The sequence below is a fragment of the Oxyura jamaicensis genome, chromosome 1 (genome assembly GCF_011077185.1).
Source record: "Oxyura jamaicensis isolate SHBP4307 breed ruddy duck chromosome 1, BPBGC_Ojam_1.0, whole genome shotgun sequence".
In the NCBI taxonomy this organism is placed as follows: domain Eukaryota; kingdom Metazoa; phylum Chordata; class Aves; order Anseriformes; family Anatidae; genus Oxyura; species Oxyura jamaicensis.
The window spans coordinates 137,552,144-137,576,282 of record NC_048893.1 but is presented as its reverse complement, the minus strand read 5'-3'; the positions used below and the strand labels follow the sequence as shown (position 1 = coordinate 137,576,282).

At 43.8% G+C, this 24,139-nt stretch overlaps 3 protein-coding genes across 3 annotated transcripts; 2 read left to right on the top strand and 1 right to left on the bottom strand.

Moving 5' to 3' along the window:
- Positions 1-6,284: 6,284 nt before the first annotated feature.
- On the bottom strand, positions 6,285-13,364 carry PDCL3 (phosducin like 3). Its single transcript, XM_035316077.1, has 6 exons — positions 13,209-13,364; positions 11,891-12,020; positions 11,207-11,297; positions 10,407-10,550; positions 9,347-9,555; positions 6,285-7,157 (listed from the first exon to the last, which is right to left on the bottom strand). The coding sequence occupies exons 1-6, from the start codon at positions 13,212-13,214 to the stop codon at positions 7,015-7,017; spliced, it is 723 nt and encodes a 240-aa protein (XP_035171968.1). The 5' UTR covers positions 13,215-13,364; the 3' UTR covers positions 6,285-7,014.
- A 2,990-nt stretch (positions 13,365-16,354) lies between these two features.
- Positions 16,355-18,146, top strand: LOC118160973 (histone H2A-beta, sperm-like). Its single transcript, XM_035316068.1, has 3 exons — positions 16,355-16,443; positions 16,841-16,849; positions 17,578-18,146. The coding sequence occupies exon 3, from the start codon at positions 17,585-17,587 to the stop codon at positions 18,002-18,004; it is 420 nt and encodes a 139-aa protein (XP_035171959.1). The 5' UTR covers positions 16,355-16,443; positions 16,841-16,849; positions 17,578-17,584; the 3' UTR covers positions 18,005-18,146.
- Positions 18,147-21,788: 3,642 nt separating this feature from the next.
- On the top strand, positions 21,789-22,139 carry LOC118171600 (histone H2A type 2-B-like). The gene has a single exon (XM_035334863.1). The coding sequence runs from the start codon at positions 21,789-21,791 to the stop codon at positions 22,137-22,139; it is 351 nt and encodes a 116-aa protein (XP_035190754.1).
- The last annotated feature ends 2,000 nt before the right edge of the window (positions 22,140-24,139 follow it).

Genomic DNA, 24,139 nt, shown 5'->3' with positions numbered 1-24,139 from the left:
AAGCCGACAATGGCATTGCTACTGAACTGTTCATAAAATTGCCCTGATACCTTTTAAAATGAAACATAAATAGGGCAGTAGCTAAGTTTGAAAATGTCACTATAGTGCTATTTAAGGGAAAATAACATTTGACATCTTAGTGGAGAGAAAGGCCCACACTACCAGCTGGGCTGGATCTGTAACATATGCCGGGTGACATGATGCCACCAGTGCTTCATACATCTCATAAAACTGGATATAAGCAGCTCCTGTCACCTGAACAACTTTATAGCCTTTGCTGAGCTTGAAGGGAACTAAAGACAGCTTATTAGTATGTAAATATTAGAGCAGTGCCTTTCCCTGGCTTGAATTAGGTATGATTTTTTTAATGATTGATTCTACCTATTGAAAACCTGCCTGATTACTGCTCTCATGAGTAGTGGCACTTACTTGCAGTCTACCTCCTAACATTTCTCTATGGATCAGCACATCTGTGCTTATCTGACTTTTTTCTTCTTATGTACTGAACTCAGGGTCAAAGCTTGTATGGTTCTGCCCTAGACTTGTCCCCTTGGTCTGATTTAACGCTCTCCTCCACCCAGTTATCCTCTGTGTGGTCTCCAGCTACACAGGTGAAGCTCTTCCTTTGAGAAGAACAATGCTTCTACTAGTACATCCCAGCACCAAATACCCCTGAATTTTCTTTATAATGCCAGCCCCTAAATTTAACATTTATCTTGTTTCATCTCTACCCTTCTTCCCTAGAGATGGAAAAAAATCTAATTGAAGCCTCCCATCTCAGCCCCCTTTACCTACCCGTGTCTGCCACCCTTCATGTTAAAGGATGGACATGGTGCTTAGGGACATGGCTTAGTGGATGACATTGGGGGTAGGGGGATGGTTGGACCAGATGATCTTGGAGGGCTTTTCCAACCTTAATGATTCTGTGATTCCACATATTCCACTGCCTCAAGGGCCTTCCCCCTCCTTCTCCATCCTTGGGGAAAAAGAGGCCAAGAAGCAACTTCTTTCTTCAAGCATTTCCAGGACCAGCCCTTTGGTCTGGACTTGGTTCACCCTGCAGGGTCTGGTTTCCATCCCACTCCCCAGCACCACTAGATTTGCTAGCTAGAAGTAATTAGAGGTTTGAAGAAGTTTGGGGATGTTTACCAACCAGGACTTTTGATTCATCCCACCAATTTTTTACCCTTTTCTTGCTAAAGAAACTAGCCCATGCTGTGGCAGAGGTCAGCCTTCACCAGTGTCTATTGCTGGCCTTCTCCTGCCACAGAGGGGGTCCTCACAATGGCTCCTCTAAGTGCCCGAGGCCTCTAATTGCTCCTCTAATTGCTCGAGTGCTACGTCACAGACAGTGGTTGTCAGCTTGAAGGATCCAGGACGTCCCTACTTCCAGCTTTACAAAACAAACATCTGCATATGAGCAGATAACTGATGAACTTTCCCAGCACCCCCAGAAGGTCTGTACTATTTTGCGGATGGATAAACTGCAATGAGGCAAGTAAAAAATTTCAGCAGCTGGTTCTCCTGCCTTTCCTGCTAACGGAAGGATTCCTGTGGGTATTTAAGGAAGTGGGATCAGGATGGTACGTGCCATAGCAGGAGTCAGTGTTACTTTGGGGACAGGCAACAGCTGTCTGGAAAATCAAGACCTGCTCTTGCTATTACGTGTTTTAACTTCTGCATACATGAGCTGCATCTTTGTAAGTGGTTTTGTGCTAAAGCTGTTCAATATACTGGAAGAAATACACTTTTTATATCAGATATAGCGATCCAGAGGCTTACAAATATGAATAATTACATTCATCTCATTAATTGTCCATTAACATCTGTTACACAGGGTTGTTCTGCCTTAGGTTATATAATTCCTTGCCCACTTAACACTTCAAGTGTTAAACGGGAGGGACCTCAGATGTACTTGATATTTAATATCTGCCATTTCTGATCAGACCTCAATTCCTTCAGTCAGCTCTGTAAATTAAAATTAATCTGGTGAAGGCCTGAAAAATGGCATGGTGTCAGGAAATGAAAGATTGAACACATTACATGGAAACGAGTCAGAGTGTTCATCAATCTCCCACACAAGTCTGGAGTGATTCTCTCACTGCTTGGATTTTCTTTTTAATGGTTCTTATCTGAAGCCCAGAATCATCTTCCAGGGGAGGGGACGAAGCCTTTCCTTGCATCACAAACGCCACCTGCAAATAGGCCTAAGGAGTTCAATATTTTCTATAATTCTGCGAAGAGCTAAATGCATCAATAAAATACTTTATGCCTCTCGCAATCCTTTGATGACTGAATTAGCTAAATGAGATTGAAATGAAGAGTGATTTAAAGCTGGCTGTAATGAGAAATGAGTTCAACTGGATACGTACGGCATTCCAAACAATTGGCAGGGAATAGATTAGGTTTATCAATGCAGCGATTTAGAAGTATGTGACCGGCATATGGAGAAGGGAAAGCACTCCCCTTTGATCTTAGCAAGAGCGACGTTTCTTTAGACATGATCCAATCCCAATAAATATGCAGCAAAAGATTCATATAATGGTGCCTTTTTTTTTTTTTTAACCTCCTTCACAAAACAAGAGCTAGTCCAAAGTAAGTTACTGAGGCTTGCATTTTAAGTCTCATTTCATATTGCTACCCAGCCTGTGAAATATAAAGCCTCCGTGGATTTCCAGAGAATAAACTATTGTGATCTTGACCTTGCAATATAGGAGTAATAAAATAATAAAAAAATAAATAAATAATACAGCTTTAGTTTCATGGGAATCACTATAGATCAGAGCTACTTTCTTCATGAACTCCATGAAGATGTATTTACATTCGTTCAGATGTTGTGCTAAGTTATGTCCTTAACATCGGGTCTTTATTCTGTACCCCAACCCAGGAGCTGGAAGCACGCACCTAGCTTTTTCACTGCAAATCAACTCATTTAAGGCAAACTACTCCCTGCAGTAAGGCTAACCACAGATCAATCTGAGCATATTTGGGATTGGAGATGATGGCTCAGACCCAAAGCCAGGCATGGCTGAGCTGAGCCCTGGAAACGGGGTACCTGAGCAAAACAGGGGTATGACAACATTGGGTATTCACAGGACACTCCTTCATTTCACCTCCTGAGATCCAAATCCTGAAGACACTTCTGCCGAAGTGCAGTACCCTGAACACGGTGGGATTAAGTACCCAGAAAGCTGGCTGCCCCTTGCCCTGCTTGTACAACACTGGGCTTGGTTTGGCAGCGCTCGATGAGTGCAAATTATCAGCATAAGCAGGTCTGGGTAGAGTAGGATCAGTGGTGACTTACCTGGATGAGGGCAGCCTGACGTGAACTTAAGGTGGCTGCACCTGGGTAAAACAGCAGACTTCAGACCCACACTGTGAAGAAAACACTCTCTATTACTAGAAGTTCACTCGCATTTAACACAAAAACTCCAGTGACCGGGCACTAATGAATGGCAAATCATCTGCGCCTCTCTGTGGCCCGTGGTTACTTTTTTTCCACCCACCGTGTGGGATGAGTCAGGGATGCTCTCACAGCAGTACACAGAACAGGGACTTCTGCAAGCCTCAGCACTGTTTACAGGATCAGTGCCTCTGATTCTCCCATGATAGCTGATAAAAAAGAGCCTCAACGCACTGGTGAGAAGTGCTCATCAGTCTGACAATGACTGTTGACAAGCTGCAAAAATATTGATAGTGCTTTTAGCAACAGTGCTCCAAATCTTTGCAAATGAGAGTTCAGGCTCCCCAGTTGTTTTCTCACACTATATTGCCTCATTGTGCAATGTATATTATATTAATTGGCTGGTTTGGTTCATGATTTAGCAACTGGCTTCCTTTTAAGCTAAAGCTCATTGCCCTTACTGGGTGCTTCCATCGCTTCTGTTGTGCTGAAAGGTTAAACAGAGCTCATTATCCATTTCCAGCAGAGATTTAATTTCTACAAAAGGCCTTGAGCAGAGAAACATGACTGGCAAGAAAAGGAGTAAGATTACAAGAAGCCATTTTCACACTTAGTCAAATACCACAAAGCTCAGAGACCATTCAAAATCACGCTCTGTGTGGGTCTCAGCAGCTCAGCAGAACATTCAGCCTCTTTTGTTTCCTAGTTACTGCTCCATTTGCAATGTTCAGCATAGCATCTTCTAATGGCATGCCCCAGCACATCAACACATCTCAGGATAAAAGATGGCACAAGCCAAACTTTGTCCCCATTCCTCCTGAATCGTTGAATGCTGCTGAATGACACCAGGCAGCCCCTGCTGTAGCCCCGACAGACAGTGGGGAGCAGGCCAGAAGAGGCGATCTCCCCTTCCCCTACCCAATCTCAGGGGTAACCCAGGAGGCAGACCTGGTTTGCTCCTTGCAGAGGTGAGATATAACTAATACCTTGGGGTACCTCTAATTGTGGGGCAGGAGTGCCATAAGCAGCGTTCATAGGCACACTCTACCTGTGGCCAAGCAGCTTGGAGACAGAGGGATGTCTCCACACAGCCCCGATCCCCCTCAGGAGCTCAGTCCTCTTGGTGGACCCAGCTCCCACACATCCCATTGCACTCCTGTATAATATGGAAAGGCATCTGTGGTTTTCTTTTAGGGCCCTGCTGGAAGAGAAGGTTGTAAAGGAAATAGTCCAAAGTCGCAGTTTCCCCTTGTATTTATTTATTTTAAATTAAACACTGGGCACAGAGGGGGCAGGACCACAGCTTTATCTGGTAAAAGGACCACTAAGGGCTGCCTTTGACAGCCGAACAAACTCCGTCTCTGCTTTCAGGGAGGAGGACTTATGAACTACTTACTGTATCACCCATCAGCTACCTAAGGTGAAGTCCTTCCTGGAGCTAGCTGAAGCTCCATACTAGGCAAGCTTTATAACTATACAAGGATGACAGCTGCTTCTTGGAATCCATTTAAAAAACGCCTGAGACAACAATAATGACTTCATGGAAGATGTGCTTGGCTTCCATACTCCGTCAGCTTGCAAAAGGAAGAGGAGAAGAGATTAGGCAAGTCTTATTAAAGAAGCTGGCTCTTCCCATCGATGAACCTCAAAGGCACTAACAAGATGAAGGATTTATATTTTAGAGATGGAAAAATGTAGGCACAGAGCTGCTGACAGTCAGCAAGTACTGGACGCAGAACAGAACACAGTGCTGGTTTCTCCAGTTCTGTCTATGAATTAACAGCCTAGAAAACTAGAAAAGCCCACATACAGAATTTATTGCCACTCTCTCTCCTTGCAGAGGATCAAGAGAGGGAATGACAGAAACAGAAATTTATCTAAGTGTTACTTTTTAAATCTGATTTTAATTTAAAGTTGTTGCAGCAATGACACAAAATAGACTGTAGATTTTACCCTCCTTCCTAGAAAGTTTGATAAACTTCAAAAACAAAGTGAGAGGAGTACAACAGCTATGACCGCATTGAGTCATCTGAAATGCTAAGAGCAGCAGATGTGGAGAGACAGAGGCTGAGGATGTGACATTCACTCCATGCACGTTTCAGAAGGTCTCATTTCAGACTAGCTTTAATGTAGCTTTTTGGATCAAATGCTCTTTGGTAGCTGGGTTGGCTTCCTCCAAAAGAAACCCAGCTGATGTGCTCAGAGGTCATTCTAAGATGTGAAGAAAAGTACAGTTAAATGAGGGCAAGAATAAACAAAATGTGCTGACTTCTGCTAGAACCTGTTTAACATAAAGTAGGTTAATCCTCTATAGAGGTCACTTCTTGGCTTTTCTGGGCAGGAGTTGTCCTCTTCCTAGACTGTAAGAAGCCATAGATAAGTACCCAAAAAACACCAGGTCTGATAGCAGTTTGGATATTCCAGTGTCAAGGGAAGTGTAGCAGTATGTACAATGTGTAAATCACTACTTATCGGTTTTTATCCTACTGCACTTTTGCTCACTTCCAGTGTTAATGTTTTACCTGTTTGAAAGACAAAAAGACTGAAGCGAAACCCAAATCCCCATCAAGATTTCAAAAATAAAGCTTTGCATCAGGGTCTTGTAACTGTTTCTTGAGTTTCAGGTGAAGCTGTTTGTTGTTTAAGCTAAATATTAGATTTTACTGGGGAGATAAAATGCAGGAAACATGCTTAAGTTATTGTGAAACAACACAAAACTTAAAAACCAAACTTTTGCTTAAACAGTGTTACGTTCTGTACCATCCACCCACAGAATCCAGTGATATAACGTGTCCATGGGACAGGCTTCTCAGCAAAAGCTCCAAGCTTGGTAGCCCAAGCTTAGACAAATTGAGCCTTCCTTAGAAAGGAGATGGGAGGGTTTTGTTTTAATATAGGAAGACATCTTCAAACGTCACTTTCCCTCTTATTTGGCAATGCCACTACTGTAGTAACACATCAGACTTCTGGTTTTGTGCAAGAAGTCAACAACTTCACAATGGAGTGCCACTGCCTTGAATTTTCTTTCCTGATTAGTAGCGTGCTGTTGGAGATCCAGCTCCCTGCAAAAGAGGAAGTATTGCTGCTATGCAAATAATTGGGCATGAAAGGGAGTTCTGGACTTGGCAGGTCCCAGGAGATGATGGCCATCACCAGCATCTCTGGAGATGCTTGCACCCCCAGCTCACAGTGGCCCTTCTGACAACATTCTGCTATAACTCGTCATATTAAGAACAGCTGTTCATACACACAATCATGTCAAAACTATTAGGCCTTAGGCCACTTCATATTTCATATTTTTAAAAAGTCATCAATTTATTAAAATAATAACAAGAGACTTTTGTGTCTAGTGATGCCTGTATTTTAAACCTTTTGAGTAATATTTACTCAAGCTTCATAATATAAAATGTCTTTCAGGATCTTAAGTGAAATTGCAATAAATTCCTCCCCACCTCCACAAGAAAACAACCACCTTTGAATTTCTAGATAAATGACTGTCTTGAAATACCACTCTTCTGGGGTTCAGCAAGAACTCGATGATCATCTCCAGTGCTTTAGACGGGAACACGGGCTGCAGGTCTATTGTATCACTCTTGATGCTGATGCAGGAGTTAGTCATCCTCTGAGTCACTCTCTCCCCTGGTTGGGGCACACGCCCTAATTGAGGACATGAGCTGGTCCTGGATCTGCTTCCTGGGGTTCTCCTCAAGGTCTGTCTTGATGGCACCTGACTCCGAAATCTTCCACTCCAGTTCTGCATGGAGCAAAATGAGAGTGCCATAAATATGGGGCAGCAAACTGTTTTTTTTTCCACATATTTTTCCACATATGCTTACTTACCTCAATACACAGTTCTTTGCCTTTCTGGTTTACTCTCAAAAGGAGAAAAGAACCTCAGGCCTTGACAATTCTTCCACCCCTGCTTTCCCAGCTGATTTCTCACCCTACCATCAAACCCACCAAAACCAGGGCCCTGTTCTACTCCTCCCTGTCCCCCACCACCCTCTGGTCCCGGTGCCAGCCCCTGCCCCATCTCCCACACCCACAGCAGCCAACCTCTCCCTTCAGGACTCAAGAGTGCTGGCATGGATCTCGGCCCAGGGCACAGAGCCAAAGTACAGGCTCAGAGCACTGCTCTGCAGCCCACCCACATCACACCCTGTGCCCCCTGCTCCCTTTACAACGGGGAGCAAAGAGAGAATTGATACAGAGCAGCAGCTTTAGGTAAGGCAGCTCTCCTGGGGAAAGAATACCACCTCCTTTCTACCCACGTAAGGACAGAAGCCAGGTTTGCACATCTACTGCCAATACATTACAGCTGTTTGCATCATACAGCAAGTCCATCACAGGCAGAAAACGTAGGGAATAGATTGTTTCCTGAGTGGCAAAAGAAAAGCAGCAATTCCATTTATACATCTGAATTCTAGGTATTTTTCAGGGAGGTACTCTATAGATGCAATCTACCCCTTTCCCACTACTCCATGCACTGAGTATTCGTTCCTTTCAAGACAGTAAAAGAAACTCCACCATCAGTAGTGGGCCTATTACTACATAGACCCAAACTGGATTGCTTTCCAGAAGTGGTAGAAAGTCAATACAACACACAGTTGAAACCTCTCTCCTAGTTGTGCTGCAAAACCCATCATTAAATCTAATTTCCTTCAGACATTACAGACTAATGAATACAGCCTCACACTTTCTTTAATCTCCAGTGGAAGTCACCTAGACTTAGGGGATAATAAGAAAAAGAATAAAATAAAAGAAAGTGTAGAATTTCAGTACCTAGCTTTTTGCAATGACTGAATTAAGCTGGCTCAGCTACCTTTGGATCCCTCAAAATCAATTATTTATGAGCTAGAAATGGGAGAAAGATGACTCTGTTCTGCTACCATTGCTTCCTTCAGTGCATAATTAGGCAACCTCTAAATACAGAGTTAGTTATTCTCAAATTAGCGATCTCACTGGTGAGCTTTTCTCCTTCTGACATTTCAGACAGAGTAGTGTTTTCTACAGCACACATTCAAGGTAATCCATAAATTTCAGAGTTTTATTAAAAACAACAACAACAACAACCCTCTGCACTCTATGCCAATATAGGCAGCTGCCATTGCTCAGCAGGGTCCTGAAATGCTCCTTATTCATGGTTCACTTCAGATATAGATGCCCTTAAGTCCGACCTTGAAAAAGCTTGAAGGCATCTGGACCAATACACCTACTCAGAAAGCTGATGAGTATCCTTCTATCTCCAATAAAATCCACCAAACTGCATCACAGTTGCATTACTTTCCAACAAGAAGAGCCTTTTCCACTGCTGGCCTGTCTTCAAGCACTGCTTTACGACACCATTCCCTACCAACCTCTCCAAATAACAGCTTTTCTGCAGAGCCACGGTGCTCTGCAAGGCCTGTGGCACAGCCCCGCTACCCTAACCTCCCGAAGCACATCACCCTGATAAGGCTGCATGACCCTGATCTGCCACCAGAAGGGCTGAAGCAGAAAGGAGGAAAACCATGACCTCCCGGCAAGGCAACAGCCACTCCCCGCAGGGCCCTGGTGAGGCAGGAGCTTAACATGCTGCCATCTCCGAGAGAGAACACACACAACTGGGGGCAAGATCAGTCTTTTAGGTTAAAAAAAGAGTGTGGGGGGTATGACATGCCCTTTTAATATATTCAGGAAAATTTGCTTCACAGGACACAAGGTGTGAATACTTACATACACATAAAAACAATACCTATATCTTGACCTACCCAACCACTTGCTGCTTTTACAATATAGCTTCAATCACATTGTTAAGCCAAAAGGGTGGGGAAAAAAACAACCAACCCTCATGACTTTGAGTGATCTCCATTCTCTTAATTCCCACTTCACTTCTTTCTTTCCCAGCAAAACTGTTCACTATTTTCACTTTTCCTTTGGAATATTTAAGATGCAGACACTCACCATCCCTTGTTAAGTTCATGCCACCAAACACCAAAGGCCCAATGAACTGAGCTTTGATGTCTCCTTCGAGGTAAACAAATATTGTAGGCAGATTCTTATCGGGGTAGTTGGGTATGCAGGTGGTAGAGATAGCTTTGATGAATTTCACATCTCTGAACTTTCTTGCAAGCCCATTCAAATGTTGATTTATTAAGGCACAGAGTGGAATTCTGTAAAGAATAGTAAGAGACATGCATAAGAAAAACTAAAAGACATGCTGGACAGTAATCTTCACAAGAAGGTCAGAAATAACAGTTCAACAGAGAGACAAATGTACCAGAAACAACTTCTGAATACTTTCGTAGTCCAGTACTCCAGCATTCAAAGGAAGTCAGCATCACTGGAGGCTGTTTGTTTTTTTAATAAAAAATATTAGCAGTACCACTTTCCCCCTTTCATACAAAGAGTTTGGTTTACGAGATACAGTGTTTGAAAATTGCACGAGCACAGGTAAAACAGAAAGCAAAGCAACTCCTGGAAATGAGAAAGCTAATGACAACAAATACCCACGAGGCAATCAGAGACGACAAACAAAATCAAGTATTTCTAGACCTTCCCAGAAAATTATATCTACTTATAAGACCTGTTTAAACAAGATATTCCATTATGCTGACAGGATGAAAACCTTGTTCACTTTGTCTTTATGCATCTAGCAAACAGGTCAAAGCCACACAGTGATTCTTCTAAGAGCAAAAAAACTTTGCACTTTACCCAAAATAATTTTCAAAGATAAGTATTTCCATAGCAGAGGAAATGGGAAGACCTCTATTTCTGTAGGCAGACTAATCACACAGTACAGTGTGTGTATATAAAAGAGACAATTCCTGGTAACATCCTTTAAAAAAAAAAAACTTTGCCCTTAAGAGCAAAGTTTGTCTGTCTTCAGCCAACAGGACAGAAATTATTAATTCAACATTTCTTTCAACTCCAGAATCAGTTCCTTAATTTCTACATTACCTATACACTTGTCTAGAGTATTTTCAGCCATTGACCATGAAAGATTTAACAGAAAAATTCTTACCCTTGTTTGTAGAGGTGCAGGACTACCCATATACCTTTTCCAGCTTTTGTAACCTCTTGAACGTAATCTTTTCCAGAAATCTCCAAAACTTCCCCAAATTTGTTCTTCATTTGAGCTGCTTTCATTTCTGCTAACCTTTGCTGTCTGAACAACAAGAAAAGAAATCTTAAAAACAGATGCATTTTTGACAGAAAAATATTTATAGTGTAAATCTAGACTTCAGAGGCAAATTACAAACATCTTCAAATCCCAGAGCAACAAAACTAAGTTAATGTAGGCTATAGATGTTCTTACGTTTGAATCACAGGTTAAAGCCATCAACATACAAGAAGTACAACTATGTTTCGTGAATGGAATTTGTCATCTCTGCCCTCAGCAGACATTTCATCTGCAGATACTACGCTACCAAACCAGATGGTAAAAATCATGAGACGAAAAAGATGATGGCAAATCAACACGGCAATCAAAATTATGCAGCAACTTATTGTCATTCCTACAAAAACTGAGAAAACTTGAAGGTGATTATCAAAACTCTCACAGTCCCCATTTCACTATTCACTCAGTGGGCATACATTATCTGTAAATAAAGGGCATTGAATTTAGACTCCACTATCCTATTAAAGACACTCAGAAGGTCCACATGAGATCAGAAATACATTGCAGTTTTTCTAGCATCATGCCTAAGAACATCCTTCCTCTCTTTGATACCACCTAATAGTGTGTCTATCTATAAAACAAAACAAAAAACCAACCACATGCTCCAGTTTTGATTACAACCAAGTTCTGTACAATGCTCTAACCTGTACATTTCAATAGCTTTCTCATCTTCCTCATTAAATTCATCTTCATTTTCTTCTAGCTCTTCCAGAGTCATGTCCTCGTAAGTCTTCACTAGAACAGAAGCAATATCAAATCAGCAAAAGTCTCATTCTGGCAAAACTCAGCCTTTCAGTCCAACAATATTTATTTATTTTAAGGATATATTAACTACAGGAAATGTGTTTTTTTTTTCCTGCAAAATTGTTGTTACTGGATTTGTAGAAATTATTATGCACTTTATACATATAAATGGAAGGACAGTGATGTAAAGGACTGAGCCAAAGGCTGGCTACACGTGTATAGAAGTACCTGAGCTAGCTCTCAAGTTCTGTGACTGCAGCAGAGACATACAATACAGCACGGATGCCTGAATAATAGAGGAAGCATGCAACAGGTAACGATCATGTTCATTAGATACTTTTATTTATGCTTCCATATGACAAACTCCCCAAAGAGTGTTCTTATTTCAGTTTGGAAACATTTACATTTATAAAAACATGGCACTGGCATTGAGAACAAAGTCTTTCTGTCCCAGAAGACGCCACATATTCAGGAACGTATTTGTCTGATATTGGTAACAGATGGCCACACTACACAAGAATTAGCTTTGGTATCCCTTACAGGTTTAGAAAAGGGAACATTGCTTCACAGGCACGTAAACTCACCAAGAGACTTCTGAAGGATCATAAGCTGCTCCTCTTCCTTTGCACGCTCCTGTTCTTCGAGGTTTTCCTTTGGAGGAAGGATACCTTTCTTGCGCAGGATGTCATTCCACTCTGTGTCTTTGTCGGGGTCCTACATAGAATCAAGAAATGGATGACATGCATTCAAGAAGAACTTTGACACATCACAAGTTAACACAGGCAAGTTTTTCAAGGGACACACGGCATTGATACAGCGGTAACGGTCTGCATATCATCAGGAATTCAGCGTGCACCCTCCTGGTGCTGAGGCTTCCTTGTAGCCCCAAGAGGGTCCAGGAAAAAAAACAAACAAGTGACTTGGTTTTATTTCACCCCACTCACAGCACATCTTGGCAAGTCACAAGAATTTGAAGTGTTACAAGCACCACTGCAGCTCTCACAAGGTGAGAGGGGCAGAAGCAGGGTGACAGGGGACACGTGCTGGACACAGTGCTCAGCAGAACAGGTCACTGCCTTGGGAAGCACGGGTTAGGAAACAGATGGGCGCCAGCCCTGTGGACCGAGCTGTGCACACGCTGGCAGAGCCCCCTTGGCGGAGTCTGTCGGCGTGACTACAGCAGCACTTGGAGAGAGGTGACATGGTCACGGCTGGGTAAGGCCGCTGCTAGGGAGCGGTTCTAAATCTAAGCCTAGGTTATTCCCGAATTTTAAAAGTTTTTGTAAGGGAACAGCTCCCATAACCCCACAGAAGAATGCCAATAGGCTCCTACGTATTGCTGAAAAGCTCAAGTTACGCAGCAGTTTCTTGTTTTAAGCAGAAAAACTCGGTGGTAAACACCCGTGCTCTGATTTTGGCTCCTCCCTGACCTGAGCCAAGTCCCCGAGCACAGCACACACCGCCTGCTGTCTCGCAGCACCTCCTTTCGGTACAGCTCGCACTAAACCTGCCCAAGGCTGCACCTCACCTCTAGACGCAGCACTTCTGAACTGGGAGTTAAATAAGGATCAAAGAAATAACGAGAAAGAAAAAAAAAAAAAAAAAAAAAAAAAAAAAAAAGCCAGCAGCCCACCCGCCCCTCCGCTTACTACAGCAGCAAAATAAACCCTGTACTTCAAATTAAGAAAGAAAGAAATAATAAGCAGAAATAGAACGAGAGACAGGCGGGAGCCCAACCCGCAACGCACCCCCCGCACGGGGGCCATGCCGGGCCCGCCCGCCCCAGCGGGGAGCTCCGGGGTGCGGCGGAGCCCGAGCCCGGCCCCGCGGGGAGCACCGGGGCGGCCCCCACCCAGCTTCCCCGCACCCCGGCCCTGTTGCCCGGGTCCCCCGGGCCCTCACCTGCATCTTGCCGGCGGTGCCGGGTCCGGGGCCCCGGGTGCGGCGGCGCTGGGCTGGGCCCGGTCCCGGCGTGCGCGGCGCGGCCTGGGGGAGGCGGAGCGGGGCGGAGCGGGGCCGGGCCAGGGCCGCCGCTTCCTTCAGCGCCTAATAAGGCCCTGCCGGCCCGGCCTGGTGGCTCCGGGTTAGACATAGCGAAGGGTTTCGGCCTTGGGAGGGAGGCTGAGCGTGTGGCATGGCTCCCCCTCTTCGGGGCTGGAAGGGTTTCTCGTATTCCCTTCCGCGCGAGGTTTCAGTCTCAGCTGCCGCCCAGTGCTGCGGCGTGGTAACAGGAAAAGGGTTTAGTATCAAGCACCACATCCTTGTTAATAATTACTCAGTCAGTAATCAAGGAACCCCTCGTCTTAGCTCCTCTTGGGACGCCTAGCAACGTTTATTTTTGAAAAGCCTGTTTTTAGTTTCTATGTTCCAGGCAAAACCACAGCATTCCAAGGAATGCCGCGTTTTAGTCAATCCCAGTGAAAATATATGCAATGCTTCCCAGATCCTTTTTGCCCAGAGAAGCTGTCTATGCCCCATCCCTGGAGGTGTTCAAGGCCAGGCTGGATGAGGCCCTGGGCAACCTGACCTAGTGGGTAGCATCCTTGCCAATGACAGGGATGTTGGAGTTACGTGGTCTTTAAGGTCCTCTCCAACCCGAGCTGCTCTCTGATACGACTCTTTAAATTATAGGCTTGATGGGGCCTTCTCATTTTTTCTCAGGACTGATAGCAGGCTTTCCTGGTTAAGAAAGTGCCATGCCTTTTCAGCTTTGATTTGAGATACCGACAAAGTATCCCTCACCTTGGTGTCAAACTGCCCCACATAGCTAAGTACAGCATCACAGTCTTCCCCAAGCAGGGATTGTTTTGCACCACTGTAAAGGGGCCGTGACTCACAAATTGGTGGTCTCCACTTGGAGCATTTAAAGCCATCCCACAGTTCCCACAGTTTTCACAGTTTGCAGTGGGTCATTGCAAATCCCAGGCTCGCCTATCTGTCCCGGTGACCTGCTGTGGAATGAGGCTATGCGGTCTCCATTTCCTCAGGGTCCCTCGAGATTTGCATTAGAGCAGACAGCACTGCATTGCCGTCAGAGCAGACAGCACTGCAATGCCCAGTGCCCCTCTCAGTGGGGCTTTAATGCAATAAAATCCTTAATAATTCCATTACAGTAAAACAATGCATACGGAGATGCCCCACCCTCTCCTCATACCCCTCAAATCAACATAATCATGGATGTGATGGAGAAAGAGAAGGTGCATCTTCTGTGGGTCAGAACTGGAGTTCTTGTGTTCCCTGCTCTAACATAAGTTCATGGGTACCCTCGTGATGTGGCCACAGAGCCCTACTGCTCCTGCTCAGCCCTGGCTAGCTTGTCCTTGTTGGCCACCAAAGTTGTGCAGGGGAAGCAGCGTGGCCCTGGGGCATGGTATGCCTAGCAGACAGCAGGCTGAGCTGGGCACAGCCTCAGCTCCTCACCCTCACCAGACAGCTTCCTGACGCTACACTAAACCTGTTGGTCCTAGAGCAACCTGCTTTAGGAGTCCCCGCTTGAGCACCAGATGGCCTCCAGAGGTCCCTTCCAACCTCAGCCATAATGATTTCGTAAACATGTAAACCAAACTAAGCACCATCACAGAAGATAAATAAATAAATAAATAAACTTTCAACCCTAGGGAACATTTCCCTATAAGCATGCAAATACATTTAGTGAGGTTTGGAGCTCTCCTCTGCCTTAGTTCTTCTTCGTGACACTTTCCTTTATTCTGCATTGAGTCTATTGTCTGTATTTCACATCCTGTCTTATTGCTTCACTGGCTCCTCTCCTCATTTTTCTTTTGATGCTGTGTTTAAATAAATAAATAAATCTAAACTACATATTATCTTTTTTTTAGCCCATAATTATCGTCCATGCCCCCACCATCCCATTTAGGATCAGCATTCCCTAAAAACAGGCACCTCTGCCACTTAAAAGAATTGAGTGGCTTAGGGACATGGTTTAGTGGGTGACATTGGTAGTAGGTTAATGGTTGGACCAGGTGATCTTGAAGGTCTCTTCCAACCTTAATGATTCTATGATTCTTCTGAAAAGCACACAGCAGAGTAGAAGGGGGAAGAGGCCTGCTCCTGCCTCACCCTCATTTTGTGCCTTAGCCTGGTGGCCTGCAAACTCATCCAGGAATGGGGAGCCTAGCTCTGGGTCCCCAGAAAACTGCCCCACCACAACCAGCACACTGGCCTCAGGACTGTGTTTGTTCTGGTCATGCAGAGAAACAACTCCGTCTACCTCTGTGCCAGTTTTCAGTGTGCAACTGTTTTATTAAAAACATGGGCTTTACAGAGAATGTGTTAGTTTAATATTCATCTTCTGTGCCTGAAACACACCACTCACCATCGTCTTGCAGGTTGCTGGTTGCAACCTGTTCCGAACACCAGGAAGCAAACACAGAAAGAGCATGAGCATAAACAGAACGTGCTCTCGTTGTTTAAAAGGTGCATGAAAACATTCACTTGCATTAGGTGAGATTCTTGCCCAGGTTAACTCAGAGGAACTAACCAACGGCCCTGAGCATCAGGATTGTTCCCACAGCAAACCTTGAGTTGCAAGAAGAGCCCCAAGTCTTAGGAGCAGCCCCCTCCTGTCACTTGATGGGGCTTTGTTCACACAATACGAGCAAAGCTAACAGCCTCTCTGTCCCCTTCACCCAAAATCTCCTTCTGCCTAGGGCACACATAATACGCTTTTTCCACCTCTCTCACCCAACTAAAAATACATGGCATTTATAAATCGCATTTCCTCTATGAGCTTTGGAAGATCAAGCCTCAGCAGGAAAGAGAAGATTGTTTTTACACATGGTGTACGGACAGAAATACTCCAGGCAGAGTGGCTAAGAGCTGGCACTGTCTCGGAGAGACTGAAATATAGCTGTAGCTTGGCCCTTCGAGACAGGCTTGCTTCCCCCCAGAGAATTCACTTCAGGGTGTCTGTAATGTATTTCTTCCTTTTCCCTCAAATCAAGGGTTAGGAGGAAGGTGAGCCACAGGTGGGAATGGCTCATTAATTGTCCAGGTGACCCACTAATGAGGAGAAAAGGTTGCTAATAAAAAGGCACTGCTGCCTAGGATGGATGATATGTGGCTTGTTTGCCTTTGAGTGTGGGCTGTAGCAAGGCACAGACTGGGCCAAAATAAGATTTTATTATTTTTTTTGGAAGGTAACAATTTATCTTTTTCATCTATAGTATGTGGTGAAAAATGTGGGGTTATTTTATAAATTATATTTATAGTACATCTGTAATGAGAATAATTAGAAAATAACTGGGGGGAGGGGGGGCTGGTCTGATAATAGAGGCAATGACCTATGGCTTGGTTTGCTTGGATTTTGTTATGGGTTGTTTTTTATTATTATTATTATCTGGTTTGGTTCTTTGCTCTGAAGTCTTACTCTGATTTTTCTTAAATATTTACACTTCTATAAAAAATAAACAAAAGCTATGTTAATCTGGTGATGGATGTTCTTTTATATTACAAACAGCTGTGCTGAAAGTTAACTATCTTATTTACTCAGATTCTAAACAATATTTAGATAAGTATTTTTCCAATTCTAATTGGACTGAATTCATTATTCTTGACTTCCTTCTAAATTGGCTATAATGTCTATTTTTGTTAGCAGCATTCTGTCCAAGCTGATTCTTCCTTTTACTAGTGCGAAGCAGCCTTAGTATTCTCATGGCAGCTAGAGAACGTCCCTCAGGGAATTAATTTAGAAACTTGTATAAAAATTCTTGGAGTATCTAGGTGTAAGCTGCTGGGGGTAGTAGGAATCTCTCACTCTTCATACTTAAAATGAAGATCTGAATAATGGGAGAACTTGGAATACAGATTCCTCTTGGATAAAGAGACAGACTTAGCCTCAAGTTAAATATGAGAAAGCAGTTGTAGTGTTTAAGAACGGTCTCGTATAAGACGATTAAGATGATGTAAGTCTATATAAGATGATCCATTGTGCCCCAATCTCCAATACAAACTAAGTCCCAGAGAAAAACTTTTTTTTTTTTCTGGAGCTCCTCATATCTGCTTCAATAAGTCTTTACAGCTTTTCAAACCACTCTTATTTTATGAAAAGGCCTTTCACCAAAAGGCAGGCTATAAAAGGGCAGTAGAAGTAAAATCCTAGGTCTGCTGTTAATGAACTGTGGTGGGTAGCTCTCCATTCCCTTGCAAAAAGACCATGCTATCTTCTTGATGTGGAAGAGTAGGAAATGTAACTCACCTGGCTGTAATCTCTTCTTGCCCTTCCAAGGTCTCAAATCCTTTATCTTTTTGTGCCAGTCAAGATGTCTGGACGTGGAAAGAAGAATGTGGTGGCTGGCAAACCTGGAGCTACACCAAGGAAAACTAAATCAGCCCTGGCTGGACTGCAGTTTCCTGTGGGTCGTGTCTACAGGCTCCTTAAGAGAGGTGGCTATGCTGACAGGGTTGGTCCTGGCTCTGCCATCTACCTGGCTGCAGTGCTGGAGTACCTGACAGCAGAGATCTTGGAGCTGGCAGGGAACGCTGCACGGGAAAACAAGAAATCCAGGATCCTGCCCCGGCACATCCAGCTGGCTGTGAGAAATGATGAGGAGCTGAACAAGCTCTTCTCCTGTGTGACCATTGCTCAAGGAGGGGTTATGCCAAATATCCTTTCTGAGCTCCTTCCAAAGAAAACTGTCTCAAGTGCTGCTCCTTCTGAAGAACAACGTGGTAGCCAGTGAAACTTGCTTTTCCTGGTCTGTTCTGTGCACTTATGGATGATGGGAGTCAGTAGCACTGATTTATATGTGATTTATCTGTTTGTACTTCTTCCACTGATTTTTAATGTTTTTAAAGTTTCTAATAAACTTATTAGAAAGCAAAGTTCTTTCTCTTCACTGTTCTCCTTCCAGGGATCTAAGAATCCAAGAAATGTGATTTTCTTCTTTAAGTCTAGCATACCACCCAAATAACCCTCTTAAAAATAAGAGTATATTAACTTTCAAAAACATGTTTTAAGTAGTAGCAGTGGAGCAGGCAGAGGAGTCACGGTGCATTGCTATTCATATGAACTCATCTTCCATCACAAACTCCTAATGCAGTTGGTTCAGCACCTCACAGGTGAACTCTGCGTTGGAAACTACTGACCCTTTGCTTTAATGCTTGCTGTAGCTCTCCATACAGCAGAGAGAGCCTCCAACATGAGGAGGCTCCTTGTCATAGTCGTACTGACCATAGGAAGTGTATCTGAAACCTGGTACAGTGTTTGTGCTGCTACTAGAGGTGACTGTCCCACTTCTATCAGTGCAGAATAGCAAACATCTTCCACTCCAAGCAATCCCCTAGGCCATTGCTGACCAACTGCCTGAATCTTTCTTCAGGAGCATTCCTGGGATTTTCTCTCTGTTCATAGTGGATGTTGAGGCTTCTCCCTCAAGGAGGAAACCACTGATCTGGTGCAGCTGTATTAGGACCAGTCTGGCCCCAGGGCAACATCTCACAAAGTTCACAGCATCTGACAGAGAATTGCTGGTAAGGGCCAGATTCCTAACCTGCAGCCAAACATCAGACTGTTATTTGAGTAAGATCTGTCTGTCATGTTGAGTTCGACCTGGCTCCTTTGCCCTCTCAAAGCATCGTTGTGTCAGAGCCTACAGGTTGGGTTTTATGATCCTGGTAGACATCAGAGCTGTGTGAGATATGCACAATAAATGTCTCAAAATTGCACCTGGGCAGGAGTGTGAAGAGAGAAAGATACCTGGCAGAGCAGCCACCTTCATTTCTGCAGTGGTAGGTAACCGAAAGAGTCAATGTATACCAAATTGATGAGGTCTTGGCTAGCCTGCAACTGAAGTAAAAACGTGTGGGAGTAGGTCTGCAGCTTTGTGCATATAGTAAGGATGTGCTACATGCAACTTCAGCTATGTGCTGAGTGTTTACACCTGTTAATGGAGGAAAAAAAGCACATCAATTAAATGGAGGTATATGATAAATGAACGTCTGAAAATCAAATTTGTTCCTCCATCTGACCGCAGCAAAGGAAAACAAGTTTTGGACTGATTATTTCTGTCAACCAAGCAAAAGTCTACATGTTTGCAATAATGAGCAAAGACTGGAGAGGTACTAATTTCATGCAGTTTTAAGTGTGGCATCTATAGCATCATCTGCTGATCTAAGAGGACTGTTTTAGTGATCGTGCTGCTCCTGTGGCTCTGCTCTGCACCACGCCAAACATCCCCCCAAGGCATGTCCAGTGTCCAAAACAGCTTCTAGAGCAGCTTCTAGAAATGCCTTCCCCTGGTATTTTCTGTATGACAAAAGACTAAGGGAGCAGTGTGGCCTTGTCTTTGCTTACACGCAAAGACTGCGTGGGTACACCAAAGACTGTGGTGAGGTACTGGTCCAATTCAAAGGTCCATTTTTTAGGTATTTTTTTGATCAAAATCAATCTCATTTGCTTTCTTCTAGCCAATAGCTTAAGCCCTTTATAAATTAACCAGGTATCAGAGTGATCTGCAAACTCACCCCTCTGTCTTTGCAGTGACAAGAGGGTGGATAAGTTCTAACCGATCTGCTCAGTCACAGTTTCTATCGGGCCAGGGCTCAACCCTTCAGCACTTACGTATTGGGAAAAAAAAAAAAATGATTCAGTTACACTCAACTCTAGAAAGGACATATTATGCCCTGCAACACAACTATGCATGACTTTGGAAAATAAAATAAAATAATAAAATAAAATAAAATAAAAACACAACTGTGGCAAGTGGGGACAAGCCATAGTACGCAGACAACCCAATGTCAGAGGAACTGAGCTTCAGTCTCTGTAGTGGGGTCACAAGGCACTTTGGCCAATGCCGCCAGCATAAACTGCCGTGGTAAACGTTGTGTTTATTTCTTGATGACTACAGCAGGATGAGCTGTGCCACCATCCAGCTGAAATAAATGAACTGCCAATCAGGGATATTGCTGTTCATTAAGTCGGTAAATAATATGCATGTTTTCAGAGGAGAACATCAGCTGACAAGGTGCTAAGCAGCTCTACAAGGAATAGTGACAAATTCACGTGCTCTTGAGTACTGTATCGAGTTGCTCAATTGTTGTGACCTTGATTGTTTTCCATTTTGAGAGGCTGAATCATCACTCACCCAGGTGGCATTAAATGACAGAAGAGGTGCTAATGATAATGTGGCTACCTCTACAGAGTTTAAAAAGGGGGCAGCTCTTCACAGGAAGTGTAGTCTGGCAGATTTGGGTTATGATTTTTTTGAAGAAAAGGGTAATAAGCTGTTCAGGTAAAATTTTCTTCTTAAGAATAGAAGCTATACTTCTTTGTGTTAGGTAAACTCTTAAGTTTTGTAAGTTCTGAGTTGGCATAAGGCCATTGGTTCATGTGGTTATTTAATTTTATTTACTTATCTGGGCTAGTTCTAAACCTTTTATTTTTTTTCTCCCCCTAGGGCTATCAGAAACCTCTTGTGAGAACCTTTTATTCTATTTCTAAGGGCTTCGGTTTGGTATCTGTTTTAGTTCCTCATCAAATCTGTGTGGAGCCTCTCATTACTTAAAAAACAGCTAATGATCAAATCTCAAAAACAATTCTATACACAGGAGCAGAACCTCCCTATGTTCATCTTTTAACTGCTTTATGTTACACACTAAAGAGGAGTTAGTGCTGTTCAATAGCAGAGACTTTATCAGTAACAAGTAACAGACTTCTTGAAATGGGAGAAACTGTACAAGCAGATGGCACTTGTGCATTTGTAGTACTCTGATGCATAGTGTGCTGAGTAATTTTGGTGTCTGATGTGAAAAACAAAGTTTCTCTCCTCATAAGTCTTGTTCCTCATTGTGACTTGTTACTTTGCAGCAGTAGGTCCCCTCACCTTTACCAAGATCCACTTGAAGTGGTTTCCAGCAGATGTATTTTTCTGATGTAACAACAGGAAAAAAAAAATAATAATTTCTAGCATGGGCTCTCTCAAGGCTATGATTATGGGCGCTGCTTAGTGTGGTGCTTTTTTGTTTTATTTTATCAGAGGTAAGTTCAATGAAGATTCCCTGTAGGGTTTCTGGACACTCGTAGGTATTTGGAGCCTTCTTTGCTTAAATTTTCTCATTAACAGCAATGCTCCTATGCTGGGACAGAAGGCCTTGCTCCTAAGTTCCACTTTGCTCTCTTTAAAAGTTCTGGAGGTCTAGCAGATGGCTGGCCTGCTGCTCTGATTGAGCCTGTAGATGCCTCTTGGCTGGAAACTTGTCAGACTCCTAGAGGAGCAGCCAGACCCATCTGTTCCTTCAGACAAAAGTATGAAACAGCTAGCAATCTTTCTGAGAAAAGGAAAATGGCTTCTCAGGAATTAGGCAGTGGACTGAGGAGGATGGAAGGAACTTAAATGCTAAGCTTTTGGTGGTGGTGATTTTGTTGCTTAATTCCTCTTCCTTTTATACTAGATTGATATTATAATGTCTGAATGTGAAAAGAAAAACCCCAAGCTCCTGCTTGTGCCGAAGAAAACTAAATCATCCATGGCTGGTTTGCTCTTTCCTGTGGGTCGTGTCTACAGGCTCCTTAAGAGAGGTGGCTATGCTGACAGGGTTGGTCCTGGCTCTGCCATCTACCTGGCTGCGGTGCTGGAGTACCTGACAGCAGAGATCTTGGAGCTGGCAGGGAACGCTGCACGGGAAAACAAGAAATCCAGGATCCTGCCCCGGCACATCCAGCTGGCTGTGAGAAATGATGAGGAGCTGAACAAGCTCTTCTCCTGTGTGACCATTGCTCAAGGAGGGGTGCTACCCAATGTTCTTCCTGAGCTTCTGCCTAAGAAGACCACATCTCTTAAGCCACCCCACAAAAGTGTCCGGTCACAGGAGTTCTAGCTGCCACCGGGCCCTTGAGCTTGTGTTGCTGCTGGTGCTGGCATCTTCCACAGCCTGGACCTCTACATGCTTTTTGTCAACTTTGGTTTATATTTGTGTGTGTAGCTGCGTGCATGTCTGAGAAGTGCTAAAGACAGGGTTGCTAGTTCAGTTTTTGCCATGTACTTCAAAAGAAAGTTGACAGACTACTTTTATGAATATTTAAGTGTGAAATGGACTCATGTTGATCTTCTCCACTTCCATAAAATATTTGTTGCATCACTTTCTTTCCAGTACAGTTATCTAGCGAAACCTAGCCTGTTGTCTTTAAAGCATGGGGGTGGGTAGCTGGGATCTATTTATTCAACATGTGTGAGAGTCTGCTTCAACTGACAACTGTGCACATGAGGAAGTCTGAAGAGAACTATTCATCATAGGTAGATGCACCCAAGAGACTTAAACTTGACTTTCTTATAAAGATGGTAAAGCTGATGTATAATCCTCTCTCGCCTTTGGTCCCTGAAGTAGGGCTGTGCTGTGACTTCAGCCTGTCACCACACACACCTTGATCTGAGGGTGGTGTTGGAATTGTCCTCTTAAGTTTCTGCATTCATGGAGTGCAATGTGAGGAGTCTTCAACAGACAATGTATAAACATGATCAGTGTTTGAGCTTTAAATATTAAGGAAGTTTTCTAAGGAGCATCTCATCAGGATGCATCTTTGAGGCTTGTTCCATTAGGATCCAGATCAAACAAAGCTATTAATTAAAGGCCAATCCAGAAAGTAACCTTTCCCAGGATCTTCCAACACCTGTGTCCTACAGCTACATGGTTTGAAAGGCTACCTAAGCACTCTTGGGTTTTTACTCTAAATTGTAATACCAGTGAGGATGTACCACACTTGTTGTGCTGCAGGTTTTGTTTAACAGCTTCACCAGCAGGGTGCCACTTAAATTCTAGGATGTTACAAATGCATTATCAGGCATTTGAATTACTCTACTTATAGCACAGAAAGACCCTACTGTTTACTATGTTGAGATGTATTAATCCATTCAGACAAAAAGGTTATTTGGAGAACTGCCTCCTGATTAACCCTACTAGGCCAAGATTTGGGAGCCTGTGTTTGTTGAGTTTGCCCTATAGTCATCCACAAGGTGCTGCTGCTTTCTGTAGTGCAACTTGGAAAAACTCCTTGTTTTTCTGGTCTTGAGGGTAGTGGGAACACTTGAAGAACTCTTTGCAGAGAGCTCTTCTCCTTCTATAGGCAGGCTAGAGAATTTAAATGGAGGATGAGAAGCCAGCAACTGTGGGACTGCAGTTGGAGGGCTTCCAGTATGTAAAACCTCTAGCATGTGGGTATACTGCAAGCTCCTACTAGAGGCTTTTTTTCTGTCCGTGAAAAGACAAATAGAGGAGGGTCTGTAGGTATCAGGTCAGTCCCAGTACAACTGTCTGCTATGAGCACTGGAGATGAGTGGTTTATAGTGTGGGTAGTAGATAAATGTTGTTTAGAGGGCAGCCTGGAAATCAGCCATTGCTAGCTGTGTAATCATAGGCAACTTTCTCCAGAGACTTAGAGGGTGAAATGGTGCTGAAGCGCTGACCTGTGTAATAAACTGTTGCCTTGGAAAGTAACAGCAGCTCCTTAGGGGGCTGCTGGATGTTTTTCTACAGCAGTTTCAGTCAACACTGGCAATACGAGCTGTGTTTGAAGAAAAACAGCCCCTTGTCCCCCTGTCAGGCTGGTGGTTACATTTCGTGCTGTGTTGGCTCAGAGACCGGCTTCTGGCTCATCCAAGATGCTGTCCACAGCACGGGTGCTCAAGCAGCAGCATGGGCTCGTGCAGCTCCTGCAGTGCTGCACTGCTCCCTCTGCTGGGTCAACACAGCTGCTCGCAGCATCTGCTGGCCTCATGCATGTGAAGCTTCTTTGCTTTGGACTTGGTGGTTTTTTTTCTTCCTAAAAAGCAAAACCCGTGGCAGTTCGGCAAGCTACTCCTGTGCACGCTTCACCCCGGTGC